At 41.5% G+C, this 17,866-nt stretch overlaps 1 protein-coding gene across 2 annotated transcripts in view; it reads right to left on the bottom strand.

Annotated features, from left to right (window-relative positions):
* Window positions 1-17,866, bottom strand: part of LOC144073984 (fibroblast growth factor 14-like) — a 34,310-nt gene that overhangs the window by 10,354 nt on the left and 6,090 nt on the right. The window contains exons 1-3 of one of the 2 annotated variants that reach the window (XM_077600014.1): window positions 10,225-11,221; window positions 6,203-6,313; window positions 4,715-4,818 (exon numbers count right to left, since the gene is read on the bottom strand). In XM_077600014.1, coding sequence (XP_077456140.1) covers window positions 4,715-4,818; window positions 6,203-6,313; window positions 10,225-10,417 — 408 coding nt within the window. In that variant the 5' untranslated portion in view covers window positions 10,418-11,221. Of the gene's footprint in view, window positions 1-4,714; window positions 4,819-6,202; window positions 6,314-10,224; window positions 11,222-17,866 lie in introns of those variants that run through there. The other variant, XM_077600005.1, reaches the window with a different exon arrangement.

A 17,866-nucleotide genomic window follows, 5' to 3' on the forward strand; every position in this document is an offset into this window, starting at 1 on the left:
GAAAAAACAGCAGGAGATTCTCTCGCTCGTCTCGCATTCTTCTCATCGCTCTTCTTCCTTCTGCCTCTCAGTTATACACGGACATGCTCGATTTTATTGTTTGACTTGGACGTGAACCGTACATACGATTCTGCCAGTTCAATCCAGGGTTAAACAGAAAAAGGGCCACAAAAATCTTGTTCCCACATGTCTCTTGTTGGGCAGGGTTGCAGACAGCCCTCACATTATTTACATACTTGGACAGAATTGTTAACACCTTTTCCTTCAAGAAAAATCCCCTTTTCTTGATAAGCTTGGACATTTTTGGTCTTCTGCCACAAATTCCTTCATAAATTATGAAAGGCTTGATTACCTTATCTTACAGATTGTTTTTTTTTAATATTTGTGGGATATTTATGATACATTACAATAAAATAAGTAATAACAGTAACCGGGTTGCAAACCTATATTAGTATTACTTTTTTCCTAGCTGCTTATCTTGCTATTATCGCTGACCAAAAAGGACCACATTACTTATTTATATAAGCAAAGACAAAAATAAAGAAGGGTCTTATTCTGATGAAATGCATAACAGAATTACATGAAGTAGAATGAGACATTCACTCAAGGTTGAGAATTTCAGAAAAATATGAAAGCTTGGAGAGAGCACGTGAACTTGACCTGATCGTTCCTTTGGAAAATTGTCTGATGACGCCAAGTCCACCGTACCATGTGATTTACTGCTTTCTTTTTCTATCTGGCTATATAGGTTATGGTGCACATGGCGGGACACATGTACCATAAATTGTCATTAATATTTGTGTTTATATTTATTTCAATATTACCTCAGTTTAAAAAAAGACCCCGAAAAATGAATTCATCTAGTTTCATTTGGGAGTCAATTTGGTGACTGGCATGAGGAAAAATCCCATTTAGAGAGTGCTTAGACCTCTCTGGGCGGAGTGTTGCATTTTTTCACTGTTTTTTTTCTCCCTGTTAGTCAATGCGAATGGCGTATATACTACTTCTCGTTGGCAAGTGGTCGTGCGTTATCCTATTGTGAGGACATTTGTGTGCATCATTTTGGGAATATTTTGAAGGGAAGACAAAAGCAAACAAACCATCGATAGGTTGCATCTGAAAGTTAGGGTGGAGGCGGGGCAAATAGAGCCAACCCGGGAGAAGAAAGGTATCAAAATTTAAAACAAAATTAGAATTAAGTTTAGTGTAAAGTTAGATTACATTTATTTTTGAGTGTGTCTGTATCGTAATCCAAGTTCATTTAAAAAAAAAAAAAAATGTTATGTTACGAGCGCTTTGCCGTGCAAAAAGTCTCCCCCCTTCTCCCCATCCGTCTCTCTCTCCCCTCCGCGAAATCCGTCTAATTTTAATACTATTAAACACATTTTAGTACTATTAAACCACTAGTTATTTGTTACTTTGTTAATAAATGGCGAATTAGAACAAATACAAATGTTTTTCCAATCCAATATCCTGTTTTGGGTGTTTTTTCAGAGGGTTGTAACAGATTAATTTGATTTTAGTTCATTTCTATGGGAAATGTTCATTTGAGTTACAAGTAAATCGACATACGAGCTCAGTCCCGGAACGAATTAAGCTCGTATCTCCAGGTACCACTGTACTAGATTATTTTAAATTTTAACAGCAGGACGGTGATAGTCCTCCAATTCCATAATGACCACTTCATGTTGTCCATGGTACTACAAAAAAATAACAACTAACTTAATTCTCAGCCAGTTTTAATTTGGTTTCCTTTCTTGTCCGCATGAGTCGCATCTTAGAACAAACTATGAAAAAGCAGCGCACCATTAAATGTCAGAAAGGTCGCGAGTTCTCCTACTCCTGAGGGATTATCATACTGTGAGGGCACACGGGTCGAAGACTGGTTGATGGCTAGATGGCTCAAGCTGGTGACGTAAAGCGGGGTCCCCAAACACACCACTGCGCAGTCTGCTGAAAAAATGTGTTTTCTGCAAGCCATAGGGTTCAACAAACCTGCTTCTTTGAACACGCGCTTTGAAAAAAACAGCTTTTGCTGTAAAAAAAAACCATCACCCTAAGTCATTTCTGGCTTGTTAAACGGAAACAAGAGCAGGGGGTGCCCTTTTGTTTAAAAAGTTGTCATTTCACGCCAGCATGGCAGAAAACACGTATGCGTATATTCAGTTTGTGGGTGTTTGTTTCCAGTTATTATCAGAGCACTAATTACCCAGGGGAATTGTGGGTAAACAAATTGTTCCACAGAAACAGGATCCGGTGTGGAGGAGGCGAGACCAAAAAAAAAAAGAGTAAAAAGTGAGTGCCGCTGCAGACGTTTTGTAATTTTGCTGACAAATACGCTGGCTGAAAGCAGATCTTTCTTGGTAGTGATAAAAACATAAAGGTTGTAGGTGAGTTGTTGTATCCAATCTTGTCAATATTGCATTGTCACAGTACTGGCCTTAGTTCAACTGGGATAGGCTTTAGTACTCCTCCCTAAACTTTGTGGCATCGATATCACTGGGGAAAAATTTGAACGAAAAAAAATCTGTTGTGTGAGATTTTTATTCTTTTCCTTCAGATAAGCAAAATATGATGACTGCGAAAGCCGCAGAAAAGGCGATTCATTTTTACCTTCTTTACAGTACTTGGACTAAATTATAACTATTAATATAAAAAATCATTGTGTTAAATATAAGTTGCAGTCATTTGTGCTTATTTCATTATGATGGTGTATCAATTTTTGGAAATGGACGTACTGTAGGGCGGCCCGGCGGATGAGTGGTTAGCGCGTCGGCCTCACAGTGGGAGACCTGGGTTCAAATCCAGGGGCCTGGGTGGGTTTTCTCCGTGTACTCCGGTTTCCTCCCACATTCTAAAGACATGCGTGGTAGGCTGATTGGACACTCTAAATTGCCCCCTGTTATGAGCGTGAATGGTTGTCTGTCTCCTCGCGCCCTGCGATTGGCTGGCCACCAATTCAGGCTGTCCCCTGCTTCTGGCCCGAAGTCAGCTGGGATAGGCTCCAGCACCCCCGCACCCCTAGTGAGGATAAAGCGTTGCAAAAACAGGGATCCTTCAGTCCATCAGCTTCAGATATAAACTGAGTTCAATTTTGTATTTTGCACCCCAAAATCTGTCCAAAACAGCAATCAGGACTAGTGACAGTCACACATAAAGCAGCACAGTGGAAAAGATGGATGAAAGTCAGGAATGAAAAGAAATGTCTCACTGTGGCCAGCATGAGAGAATCCACTTTCTTTCTACTTCTTCCACAAAGTCTGATTCAAACACGATAAAAGCCTGCATGTTCTTTTTTCTCCATCACCTGTGCCCCAGGAAAAACTCTTTTCCTCCACCTCATCCACACTTTGTGGCCCGGTGCATAATTATCAGATAGCAGCTCATTGCACATGGAGCCATCTGTTGGTCACACCCTCAAAAAAGGCACGTTCACACCTCCGCACGTGTGCGCGCGCACACAACCAGATGCTTAAAATCAAGCACCCGTAGGCGAGTGCGACCAGGTGTAACTAAGTTTGTAACACACCATTATCAAATTTCAAGAAGCCAAAAATCTCATGCACCAGTAAACAATGAGGAAGTTTTTTTTTAATTCTGCAGTCTGATATGGAATGCAAAATTAAGTATGACTCATGCTTTGCCTATGACAAGAAAATATCATTCATGTTAAAACATTGTTTACTGGTTAAAAACCACAAACTGTTTTAATGCTTGTGAGAAAAATAGTTTTAGTGCCTTGCATGCATCAAGCATAAAAGGAAAAGCAAGTGGGTCATTCCGGAATTGGAGGACGTTTTATGTCCCACCCTTCAAATTTGAAATAATCCGCATAAAATTATTATGAGAAAATGCTCAAGAGTAGTTTTAAAAATACCAAACAGCGCCATGTTTAAGTTGAAATGCAAGAGTGGAGTTTTGTTGGTGGGTTTTGTATGGAGAAATGAAATGAAATGAAACTTCCGACATTTTCATGTATATGCATGCTCAATCTTGCCAGACTAAATTGCACCATTTTCTAAAGACTCGGGGTGGCAAATAAATGGACAGGTTGATCAAATTTGGGGTCATTTTAAGAAAATCTGATATTGGAAATGTTTTTTTATTAAAGTTGGCACATGTAATAGTGGAATTGGCTTTTTTTGTTTGTTTGTTTCTCCGACTGAGCGATATGGACAAATGGAGATTTTGTTGTTGTAGCATTTTTCCCTTGTTGTCGTGCCAATGGCCTCTTAGTCAGGACAACCCGCTAGAATGCTATCTTTCTTTTGGCTTGTGCACCATCGCAAACAGACCCAAACGAGCGTATGGAGTCCTTGTGATGTTTAATGAGCATCTCTTCAACTGCGCATGACAAGCTGCCAAATTGCAGGAGCCAATTTACTGACAAGCAGAGCTGACATCAAGAATCTGAAGCTAGATTTCAATAAGACCCTGCCTGCACGCCATTGTGGTGGGTTTTCTCTAATTTGTTGTGCGTGTATGTCGAGGGAGACTCCGCTTCCCTTATTCATAGGAAACCCCCATTTGGGAGAGACAGTGCGATGGGGTAAGTGTGCTGAAAAGGCAACATGGAAATTATTCATATTCCGCTCCAGCATTTTTTTGCAAACACATAACAACTTGACATTCGTGCCATACCGTATGTACCTGTGTATTGCTCAGTAATACTACTCTACACTTCTTATGTGTTCAGGTATTTGAAGAAGCTTACCGAGGAGTAGAGGTGACCCTCTCCGTTCATGGCGATGTAGAGACCAGTCTTTACTGATTGGATAGCCACGACTCTAAGTCCCACTGGAATTAAGTTGAACAGAGCTGCATGGAAAGATTAAAAAGAATTGCTGTATAAACCCCCCAAAATGTTGAACAGTTTAGACTCCATTTTTGAGACCAACGTAAATCGGATTGGGAGGGTGACGTGAACCCGCCGTACACATCCCAATTAGAACCGGAAGCTGATAATTACGTGGACAGGTGCAGAAAGTCAAAATGACGTTGAAGCAGCTGCTCATGTATTTAGAAGGTGTCTCAACAGGTATAAGACATGCATTTGCACCCCCAAAACAGATGCAATCTTTGAAAATAGAGCCTTTAGTTTACATAAAACTAGACAAAGGGGTATGCTTGCTTTGAGTTTGGTGTGAAAGTTATGAAAGCCCATCAGACAACCCGAATTTGAACAGACAAGTGATATTGCAAACGTTTTTGAGGAGGCACGCAGCGACCAAAGTCTAGAAGAGTTGAAGCAGCTGTAGGGACACGAACAATCCACTTTCTGCCATGTTCTATTGCCGTGAGTCTTAATGTGTTTGTCTACATAGTGCATCTTTCATGGAAGTAACTCTCTGTTATGCTAGAAAGGATACGCGCGCATATAATCACAATAAGACGTTCTGATGAAAGGCTTGACAGCAGATATGACTCTTTTTTTTTGCACCGCGTCTTCCCTCCAATCAAGGCTTGATTGCGTGAGGGAAGGCAGAGTCCTCATTAATCAGGACGGTTCTTTTCAAAGTGCTTTTAGAAAGCCTCTAAAATCCAACAAACAGCATTTAGTGGCGAGTAGTGGGAATGTAAAAAGAAAAGAAAAAGTTACAAAATGTTGAGCATGCCCTCATAAATCTTTCCATTGGCTGTTTTTTGTTCTGTAAATTTTGAAAGATTAGTCGTGAATGATCTTGTTTCAGTGCCATTGACATCCAGTCTATTTTAAATCATTGGTTACCATTGACAGTGATTGAAGACCAAGCTATTTTGAATGGGAGGGTCGACCATCCGCTGCCAACCACTCAAAATCTACAATTCTCAATGAGTCTTTTTAATGTTAATGTTCTCCTTCTTTAACTCATTCACGACCAAACAATCTGCCACAAGCTAAGGCTACATGAGCACTGGACATACAAAAAAAGATTCCTAGATTCCCATCTTTCAGCATAAAAACTTTGTTTCTAGTCTTTTTTGTTCTTTAGTTATGAGCAGTTTATAATAAAAAAAATGGTCTATATGTCTATGGTTGTGAATGAGCTAACTATAACTAGCCCAATTCGATTCATAGTATATCAGGGCTGGCAATAAATGAGTTGTTGGCAATGAATGATGACTACCGTAAGTGGCAGGGAATTAGTTATCTTGACGCCATTGTTCTCCAAAATCCAACATTAATATGTCGTTTGAGTACATAAGTGCTTTGTGGACTTACAGGAGTTGGTGCTGTCATCTTTGGTCCCATCCAGACTTCCATCTTGGCCCATCTGGAGATAGAAGCCTTGCCTGCAGAACAGCCTGGTCACTATGCCCTTCAGCTGCGGTTCTAGGGTTAGAATGGTTAAGTTAGCTTGATAATATTAACCTTCACAATTCAAATAAAACATTGAAACACGTCTTCATTTGCTTATATATTCTAGTGAGAGCTGTGATTAAAAACATACAATCCAATCGAAGAAGCACTGCAGGCAAACAGAGTAAACGCAAATTCCACACAAGAGCTTATTACTTTTATCACTTTTTTTACATTATTAAATCTGATGAGAATGCAGTACTGTTAAAATGTGAGACATTTTTGCCCAGTTCCAACAATTTCTCAAAGGATCGTGCCCGAACAAAGTGACAGCGCCCCATCCAGAGGGATGTGACAACCAGTCAAGCATATCAAATCCTTCACAGGGATCTACCACTAATCCATTCATTTCTGGTCATTGTTCCACTTGAGAAACTTTGATAAGGTGGCATTGTTTTAAATAAAAGACTCAAAATGGATCTGCATGAACGCTTGCGACCACACCCATTGTTCCATGGTGGGAATCCCCTCCTCAGAGATTGTGCCAAAGAAGCAGAAAAGAAAGGTAAAGTCAAGGTGATGCACAGAGACAAAAGTGAGGCTGACCCAGTTAGGTAGAGGGGGCAGGGGGGGTTCCATCTTTGTGACGGCTCCATTTTGTGGCAGCAAGGAGGGGAAGCCGAGGCGGGAAGCTTTGCAACAAAATATGTGCTTGCTGTGTCACAATTCAACGTGCGTGCACATTAAAACTATATTGTAGACACTAAAATGTCCGCATTTCAGTATGGAATTTGCAGTCATCCTTTGATCAAAAGCACCCCCCAAAAAAGTTCACAAAAAAATCAACAATTGAGATGACCTCATACAAATAGGATTCAAACCGAAGGAGAATACATTTAACCTGGCACACCGTCAAGGTCACACTTTGTGCACAGGCTGACTTTTCGATATTTCATTGATCATAATCATGTCTGACCGCGAGGCTAAAACAAGCACTCCACAGGTCACGGTCCAAAATTGCATCATTATTTAAGAAGAGACATGTGACGCAAGAGTTTGAAGTACTAAATGGACTATCAATAAACTCTGTTCCCATTTGAATCACAATCGCAAAAGAATGAGCCACAATCATTATTGGCCATTCAACGGTATCTCTTCAAACAAGCCTCCACTCTATCGTTCTTCCCACAGTCACCAAGGTGATATTCCCTGCTCTTCCCAGCCTCTGCGTATCCTGTCTGTTACTAGGGAAATTCCCATGGTCACGTTTCCATGACAACAGTCTCGTGATTCCACAGTGTCCCAGTAGAGGGGTATTCCCCCTTTCACGCGCACACACCCGCGCGCGCACGGGCAATCAAACAATGTGGCGCACCAGTCTGTTAAGCTCCGGTGATTTCACGCGTCACCCTGTCATTGTTCATTTGGGCCTCTATCCGGGGGTTTTGCCCGCAGACGTGAACACGACAACAAAAATGTGCACCAAGCCAATTTGGTGTCATTCCACCATTACAAATGAAAGCTTGCAAAAATTGGAGAGATCAACATTCTTGTTCAAACTTCATTTGAACGTTAGATAAATAAAAGCTGAATGCAAAAGATGTTATTTAACATGTTGTGTCTATTTTCTTATTTTTTTATTTTGGAGTCCACTGTTTAGGTGGTGGATAGGTTGTAGTTGTGTGACATTCAATCCAGCTGAGGAACATTTGAGTTGGGCAGAGTAAATGTGGCTCTCCTTCGTTTGAAATGGAATTGGAGAAGTGAGCTGTTGTGTCACGTGACTGCGTTAATATTAATGGTGCTTCCGATGGAATGCCCATTGACATCTTAATCCGTATTTGGACACAATGCGATGAAAGACAGGTGTTTCCATATTAAAAGTAAAAGTATTCACAAAGGGAAATGGATGTATAGCGGGTTTACATTTAGTTGCATTTTCTCATAAAGAACCAAAATAAGTCACAAGTCAGGTTTAGTTGATTATTTTAGGACTCACTAATAAGGATGTAAATCAGCAATTTCATGACAATGCAACATGTTTTCCATTCTTTGGATAATGATACAATATTTGGCATTATTACAGGCTGTGCCAAAACTTAATTTCAATTTCATTGAATGGTCTCTGAACAATACTATATGTACAACAGAAGAAAAAAATATATATAAGGCAATTTTGCAGAACTATTCTTTTTAACCAAATACCATTTCTAAATGATGACAATAATCATGTATTGTATTTCAATCGTTTTGATCGATTAATAGCCTATCAAAGTATCGGTCCAGTCCGCTGTATCGTTAAATTCGTGGAGATTAAATCACCTCTTTTGTGACATGATAAGATATTAATTTTCTGGACAACTATGTGATATTTACCAATATTGCAAAGTCTGCCACGGTCATCACACTCCTACTCACTATCAGTACACTCCGGGACGATTATGCATGCTGCTACTGACTGTCGAGGGGATCGTTTACAAATGCATGCCGTTCCTCTATTGCTGTACCTCAACATTTAAATAACCTCAATCAGAATGGACGGCTTAGTTCCCTCCAGAAAATGAGAAACTGGGAACAAAATTGCATTAAAAAATACAAAAAAAGAAATAAAACCGATCTTGCCTGGCAGGGAGTTAAGCACCCACCCCTGCAAATCTAAACCTTTACGTCCCCCTGTAGACACCCACAGATGCCTTGCTGAAACAAATGGAGGGACAACACATCCAATATGGCAGCGGTGACGCACGGTGTGACTGTCAAATTGCAAACGGCGACACCATCTTTGACTCCACTTCTCACACGCACACTTGACCATGTCGGAACTAAGTGGTCGCGCATTGATTTTCCAAACCTGCCGTTATAATGCATTGATTTCAAGTCATGGGAACAGCACATGGGGTGCCTGTCCATCATGGGGACGACATTTATAGTGATGACATTTGGAGAAGTAGAGGTTACAGAGCGGACTTACACTACATTTGATTGCCATATCCCTATTTTAATGTTCCATGATTTGCCTCAGTGAATCAATAGGCGAATAAGTCAATAATCTTGTGCCTATTACGTGAATTCATTTGAAGATGTCATTTTAAAAAAGGAAAGTGATGGACACATTCGACAACGGTAGGCTCACCAATAATGAGTTCACATCTGTTTGAATGTCTCTTGGGAAGACAGTCGGGGATGTTGGCAAGTTGCACACAAACAGTGCCAAGCTTGATGTGTGTGTGTGTGTGTTGGGGGTGTTGGCTGAGCAGGGCGATGGAGCGATCCGCGGCAAAGAGGGAGGATTAGCGTTATACGGTGCTGGTATTACGCCGACGGATGCGGGAGGGGGTGTAAAGATCAAAGAACGCGAAGGGAGAATCGGATTAAGTGCACGCCAATAAGATGAACTCAATGGCTGTCGTTGACGGCGATAGGCGTCCAAACTAAACTGTGAGGGCCTGGCGGCGATCGTGGCCAGCCAAGCGGGCAGCCTCTGCCGGTAGAGTTGGACGTCTACCACCGTCAATGACAGGCCATGACTTGACCGTTGCTCCTCAAGAGCCCAAACTGCTCCCACCTGCTGACTTCTTGCCAGTGACCTCTGCCTGAACAACAACAACAAAAACTAAGGCACTTTCATGCAACAGGACAAAGCGGTCGCTTTTAATTTGCACACGCAAGAATTTCGAGAGGCGAGATGGGAAAAGAGCATTCAATAATGGATGTATATGGGGAAGGAAACTAGTGAACCATTAAGGCGATGGGAGACATGACAGGGACAGACAGAGAGGAAAAGGCTGAATATCTGTCAGTGGGGCGTCAGTCAAAAAGAAAAAAAAACTAAGCTATGCGCGCAGTGTGTCCGAGTGTGTGCAAAGATGCCAGTGGAAGCGCGTAAAAGGCACATTTGCGCGGTGTGTACGTGCGCCAAAATCCGTGTGTCCGTTCACGCACACCTTGTTTCCGTAGCCTCCTCTTCTTCAAGCCGAAAATCCGGACTTTGGAGAAGATGTCGACCAGGTTACCGTTGCACAGCCCCTGCTTCTTGCCGGGGCTCTTCCGTCGCCGGTGAGTGGTGGGTCGGTGGGCGTGTTGCTCCCTCGCCTGCCGCTTCTGGCGGATCAAACCGCTGGCGATGGCCGCTGCCATGTCCCCGACCACCGAGACAGCCGACACAAAAACACAGCCGCCACAGCCCCCTCTCCGCGTTCGCCTTTCTCCGACGTACGGGGGGGCTGGCTTCGGCTTCGGCTCCTGCTTCGGCTTCGCAGACGATACCGCACCCCGCAGTGGCTGGCGGTTCGGTTCCGCCGGCTAGACCGGCCCCATGGCTTCCCGAGTGGGAGCTAGTCACCCCGCCGCCGCCGCCGCTGCGCGTCACGGCCACGGACCATTGGCTTCCAAACACTCAGCGGTTCACCTGTCCGTCCGTCACGTCCCGCCGCCCCGCCTGTCAGCAGCACTCTCTGAATGAATGACACCTGCGCTTCATGCCCCCCCTCATGGCCGACGCCCAGCCGAGGCGAACGCGAGGCAGCCCGTGAAGGACACGATGTGGGGTGGGGTGGGGAGAGCGAGCTTGGTCACCAAAAAAAAAACGTGTCCGTCCGTTTCCGTTTGTTTGCGCTGCGAGGAGGGCGCAAGGCGCGCGTGAAGCCGCCAGCCGCTCCAGGTGTGTCAAATCCACGCCAAGCACACGCAGCCTCGCCGGAAATTCACTGTTCGGACTTTCAAAATTAAACAAGTGGATGCGTCTCTCGGATCTACTTTTTGAGATGACCTGTTGCTCCTTTTTGACAAGAAAAAAATCTATTTTGTCCTTAACACTCAAACAATATATTAAAACTCAAATAAAAGAGAGCCGGGTAGTACATTTTGCACAGGCTGTGTAGATCAGTGGTCTCCAACCATTGGTCCTTGGACCGGTACTGGTCTGCAAACCACCTGGTGCCGGTCCGTCAGAGTAATAAATATTAACGTTTTCAATCTCGCCCTCCTACTTGAAATGAGAAAAGTTGTTATAATAATAAATAATTGCTATTATGCTTGGGACTTGTTATTTTGTTTTGTTTTTTGCCGTCGTGGGTGTCGTTTGTGAACCGACCCCAACCCCACACATTTGCCGGTCCACGAGAAAATAGAAAGAGCTTTATCGGTCCGTGGTTAGAAAAAGGTTGGGGACCGCTGGTGTAGATATATTCAACTGTTTTAAGCATTCATTTATTTCCACCCTGCTTATCCTCACAAGGGTTGCAGAAGGTGCAACAACAGATGGGGGACACCCTGAATTGATGGTCAGCAATTGTTTTAAGGAACCAGTAGATGTTCATACTTAAAAAAAACGGGTGGCCCGGTGGCGCGTCGGCCTCACAGCTCTGGGGTCTAGGGTTCAAATCCAGGTCATGTCCGTTTGTGTGGAGTTTGCATGTTCTACCCGGGCCTGCATGGGTTTCCTCTGGGTACTCCAGTTTCTTCACACATTCCAAAAACATGCATGGTAGGCTGATTGGACACTCTAAATTGCCCATAGGTATGAGTGTGAGAGTGAATGGTTGTCCTTTGTTTCCTTGTGCCCTGCAATTGGCTGGCCACCAGTTCAGGGTATCCCCTGCCTCTGGCCCGGCCGGAGTCAGCTGGGATAGGCTCTAGCACCCCCTAATGATAAAGCGGTTCAGAAAATGAGATGAGATAATTAATAACACGCTGAAACCACTTAACATTTTTTTCTTAATCAGTGAACAGGTTATACCTATTATGGAAAACATAAAACATTGCCTGTGTGAGTGGATTTAACCGATAGCCTCTCCTCTAAACACAAAAAGTAAACAATTAACACAGAAAGTATGTCAACAAGAACAAGACACATCTTACAACATTCACAATTTCATGCCATCTCATGTTTGCCAAAGCTAAAAACTACAGCCTTTTGTAGCTCCTGCAACCACTGCTGACCAAACTATCATGTTTGCCATTTTGGCCAAACACCTTACATGGAACGCAGAAAGCTGCATTCTGGTTGACTGAAAAGCCAACCGTTTGTGCTTTTCAAATCAGATGTGGTGAAATGCTCGCTTTTGTCACCAACACTATTTATTTGCTGTGCCACCAAATACTAAGCAGGGCATAAATGACACTCCAACCAGGTCCATGACATTATCTACTAACTAGCCAAGATGGCGACTAGAACAGCAAATATCCTCAAAAAGGAGCGATGCTCAATAAATACAACATAAAATAAAGGAATTGATGAGAATGTCAAATACCAGATAAGTGACAAATAGGAGTTACCAATCCTGTTCCAGTTCTGAAGAGCTAACATGACATGGACTATTGGCAATATAGAATTATAGAATTAGTTGTACTTTTGTATACATTTATTGCAGTATACTCTCCAGCTGCCCCTAGAAAAGTTACGTTTAAGACCCCTGCTCTCAATGATCCTTTTTGTGAATGCAAGGTTATTCGTGCCTTGTGATTAGCTGATAACCAGTCCAAGTTGTATCCATCTTTAGCCCAAAATCAGACAGCTTTAGTCCAATCGCAATACTGATGACGATGGATTTTAGACAGCACGAAAAGAGGGTGCGTCTCTGTAAATAGAGAAGCTAGCCAACGTTTTCTTTTGAAAGCGATGAAACGGATGCCACAGTGATTGTCCTGCGGCACTTTTGCATTGCTGAGCGCTCTGTGGAGTGTCACCGTGTTGCTGAAGCCACGCTCACGGTGAGCCTGAAAAAAAAACAGCTCATCATCGAGGGCCGAGTCCCAAAAGATATGGATATGCTATTTGTCATTTTCTGCCACACCAGTTTTCTTTAAACATTCATTTCATACAAAACTGGTGGTTTCAAAGCATTATCTATGCCAGTTCTTATTCATCTGTATCAAAGCTTAAGGAATTGCGTTTATATTTTCTTTAGAGCAACAATGTTTAAGGCCACTTTACGATCCAAGATAGAGGGGAGGTAGAGGTTATCACCAGAACTCATTCTATGGGATGGGGTGTGTTTGTTGGAATGGTATATTTTCCTTACAATTTCATCGGAAAATGGTTGGGACTGACAATTACAGATGTTAACCTTATCAATATTTACAATTCCTAATCTTGATGTTGATCTGCTCCGACGTTGTGCAAGCTACAGGCGTGACTATGATTGTGATGTGAGACAGAACAATAGCCAATCAGGAAGTGGTATAAAGCTTGCTCCGTGTCCAGACGAATAGACGAATGACAGGTTGTGGTGATTCTTTATAGGACGTGTCTAACAAGTCATTCACCATCATGAAAATGACAAGTGACAAGGTGAACAATTTGCTACTGTGATGTTGTTATTTGTCAATTCATTTAACAGTTAAGGTTCTTCTATTTCTTCCTCTAGGACAAGCACTATGAATACCCACCAAGAGATCGTTCTTGGCAATATGATGGTTTTGATGAGATAATTATTATCATGTATGCTGCATTTCCTTGTGATGACTGGTGTTTATCACGTTCTAAAAAATCATTTGAGATGAGATTTTTTTTAAAGGGTGTGTACCCATCAGAACTTCCTTGCTGTAAATAATTTGGTTATAAAATAAAAGCACTATTTAGTAATTGGCACTGCTCATTATCAGCAAATTATTGGTGTTCAATTTCCAACTATAGTGCCCCATGTTAAAAGTATAACAAATAATTCAATATGTTTGGCCCAAATCCATTCATGTGAATGTTAATTCTTCAAAAGACTTTAAATTTAAAGATCCCTTTCTGCTAGAATTCCAACACATATTTGATGTGTTTACTTAGAGAGCAGGAATAGAAGACTGCCAATTTACACCTTTTTTTAGTTTATCAATTTTTTCTCAAAACCTTGGCTCTTGTCAGACTGCAAAAAATGGCGTAATTAAGAAATGGAATATCTTATCATGTGCAATAGCCACTTTGACATTTTTGGTGACTCGAGTACTAGTTTTAAGTCTTATACTATTCAGAAGATAAATTTGTTACTATGACTTGGCTGCCTGTTATCCATCCATGACGTGATATTTCAAGGCAATGCGGCCCTAACCCTGCCCATCATATGTGGTTTGCGTTCCAGCATTATGATTCGCAAATGAAGCACTGGCCTTAAGATAAGTATAAAATTCCTTAACGATGTTTAAATGTTGGAAAAAAGGTGATTGTTTACCAAAAATAAAAAATAAAAGGCACAGATAGCGTTAAATTGAACACCACACAAGTGTTATTTTTAACGCACTCTAGAGTTTACTCTTATGACTTACTTTGAAAAGTGTTAATTGAAATTGCTGAGAGATGGATTAACACCCAGACATCCTTCAATTTCAATGACACTTATTTAAAAAAACACACACAAAGCAGTATGAATTTACGGTCTATTGATGCATGGTGTCTATAAAAATGCAAGCTTCAAAATTATGCAATTTCCCCCAATTTTCTGGGTGAACAAAACAATAATATACAGATAAACAAACTAAGTAGCCTGCCCTTCCACTTAGGATGCTGTCAACACATGACAGTTGAAAGAGGTTTAAAAAACGTAGACAAAGAGCCGCCTCATGTGACTGTTTCGACGGTCGCACACGAGGTGGTCTCTTTCAAACAGGCTGCAGGCCAGTACAGAAAGCAATTGGACTCCGATTATCTTACTGACAGTCATGATTAGGTTGAAGCTCTCAATAATAACCCATAACATGTCCAATTGAGTATTTCACAAATGTCTAATTTGCTTGGACAACACTGACATGCATAGCAAAAGGTTGACTGTAATGAACGAATTGCACTCATAAACTGCATGTAAAGCTAGCTAAAGTGTGCTTACCTGCTTTTTTTCTCGTTTGTGGGAAAAGGGTGGCATTTCAGCACCATGGACAGTCGTCCACATAAACCGTACAATTACTCTTAAGGCCACTTGAGAGCGCCAGAGTACATCTAAGCGTGGTGCCTTGCATGGCAACAAACTGCTTTTTTTGCTTGTTGTCATAACTAATCAATCAATGTCTTAGTGATACACACAACTTTGCCAGATTTCATGCTATCCCTTATTAAAGCTTAACTGACCACACAGTACAATATATATATATATATATATATATATATATATATATATATATATATATATATATATATATATATATATATATATATATATATATATATATATATATATATATATATATATATATATAAATTCAGTTCTATTTACTTAGAGAGTGAAATCCCTTCATTTTCTACGTCATCCATCACCTTAATGATTTGATACATTTTGCAAATGGTAACATAACTAAGAATAACGGTAAATAAAAACAGTGGACTGTTTGTATGTACTTCATCCAGGTCACACTTTGAGTTAAATATGAATAAGCCTCATTTTATGCACATTAAAATGTATGCCTTCTGCTGCTTTTTATAGCAAACAGTCCATCTTCAAAAGAGTACAATTGTGCTCACTTGGTCCTCTTTCATCCACAGACAAGCCTCATGCAATAAACATTTGCACACAAACAGCAATAAAAGAGACGAATAAACAGCACGTGACACACTTAGCAGTCAATTCATAATTAGCGACAACTTGATTTCAAATGATACAAAAAGGCCATTTGATTTCTCAGAAAACACACACCTTTTCATCATCAACTGCACATGTAGAGTGGCGTCCTCTATTGGCCATTATTTAGATTGGCACAACTACTATTAATGTCTTGTATTTGAAAGAATGGTGTTGCCAATTTCAACGATTCAAAATGAGCAAGATGTGTTGTATTAGGCTCAAATATTCATAATCCCATCTAATTTGAAAAGTAAAAACTGCATTTTTATTTTTAGCTAAGCTCTTGAGCTAATTTAACATTTCGTGTTGCCTCACATTGTTAACAATACAATAGTGCCGCTATCTTGTGACAGATTAGCAGCTAAGGTAAATTGACTCATAATGTAAATATTTACATTACCACTTATTGTCAACAACTAGAATTAAGTGTAACCATATGCTTTTGCCTGCAGCACTACCAAAACACAACAAGACCAGCAAACTGCTGATGGTGTATTTTGGTGATGGTCTTGCTCGCTGTTCCTTTAGTGTTGTCAGTAATAATATTAGTAATAAAAATGCCAATACAAAATGAGATCAACAATAATAATTCCAAAGAACAAATCTCCTAATTTACTGTTCAAACAGCTACAAGTAGATGAATATTTTACTTTTTAGGGGCAGTCGTTACTTCCATATAACACGGAATTGCAGTAATTTGGTCAACAGCCATCTCTTTTTCAGGCGATGGTTTAAAAATATAATTAAAAGTTATTGCGCAAGACAAAGTCATGTATCACTTTTTCCTTTTCAAATTTGAGTTCATTGTTGAGTCTGTATTTTTACTCCGAAACAGGAAATTGTATTTTTAATGTTACCAGTCTTTTTGCATTCAAACACCTGTGCATTTATAACAGTGTTGCATTAAACAAAAATGCAACTCTATTACTATTACTAAAGATACGTAGCTTCCTCACACTCTCTCTTATTGAGAGTTGAAATATTTCAAACACGTAACAAGACGAAAAACTAAAGCCGCAGCTTTGCCATGAGCTAGAAAGGCAGATTCAAATTGGAAATTCATTTGACAAGGGCAATACATTCGAAGCCAAATGACTTAGTCAGAGAGGGCGTGATGCTGAAGTGGAGCAGGGGAGGGAGGATGCAGACAGGGAGGAGACAGCTGTGCATGGGTGTTCCCCACACAAGAGGAGTGTGAGGATAGCCGCTCTGAAGTGAGCAGGATGAGTCATAATTCACACCCAGGCATCCACCCACCCACCCACACGCGCAAGCTCACACAGACACTGGGGAAGTCCGCTGTTACCGGGGTAACCGGTGAGAAGTGACGCAGGAGGGTCTCTGAGTAAAAGGGAAGGGAGCACGCAACAACTAATACGTCATATGACATTTCGATTCATTAAAAGGACACCTCAGTTGGGGTGGAGGGGGTAGAAATGGAACAGACACAGTCAATTATTCATCCCATTTGCGCTCCCCCCTCCTTTTTTTCTGCTCTCTGTGTTCTTAGTTTCTCCTCCCTGTATTCTTTAGTCTCCATATCTAACAACATTTCCAATAGCACTCATTTCACCAAGCAGAGATGGGATGAATTTAAAGATGTGCATGTCTCAAATTCATTCATTTTCTGAACCGCTTATCCTCACGGGGGTGGGGGGTTGGGGGTGCTTGAGCCTATCCCACCTAACTATGGGTACCGGTGGCCAGCGAATCGCATGGGACAAGGAGACGGACAACCATTCACGCTCACATTCATACCTAGGGGCAATTTGGAGTGTGCAACCAGCCTACCCTGCATGTTTTTGGATGCATGAGGAAACTGCAGTACCTGGTGAAAAACCCACACAAGCCCAGGGAGAACATGCACACTCCTCACAATGAGGACCAACCTGGAATCGAACCCTCGACCTCAGAACTGTGAGGTCGATGTCTCTCATCTCAACTCATTTTCTGAACCACTTTATCCTCATTAGGGTTGCGTGGGGTGCTGGAACCTATCCCAGCTGACTCCAGGCCAGAGGCGGGGGACACCCTGAATTGGTGGCCA

Source organism: Stigmatopora argus, chromosome 1, assembly GCF_051989625.1.
Source record: "Stigmatopora argus isolate UIUO_Sarg chromosome 1, RoL_Sarg_1.0, whole genome shotgun sequence".
Classification (NCBI taxonomy): domain Eukaryota; kingdom Metazoa; phylum Chordata; class Actinopteri; order Syngnathiformes; family Syngnathidae; genus Stigmatopora; species Stigmatopora argus.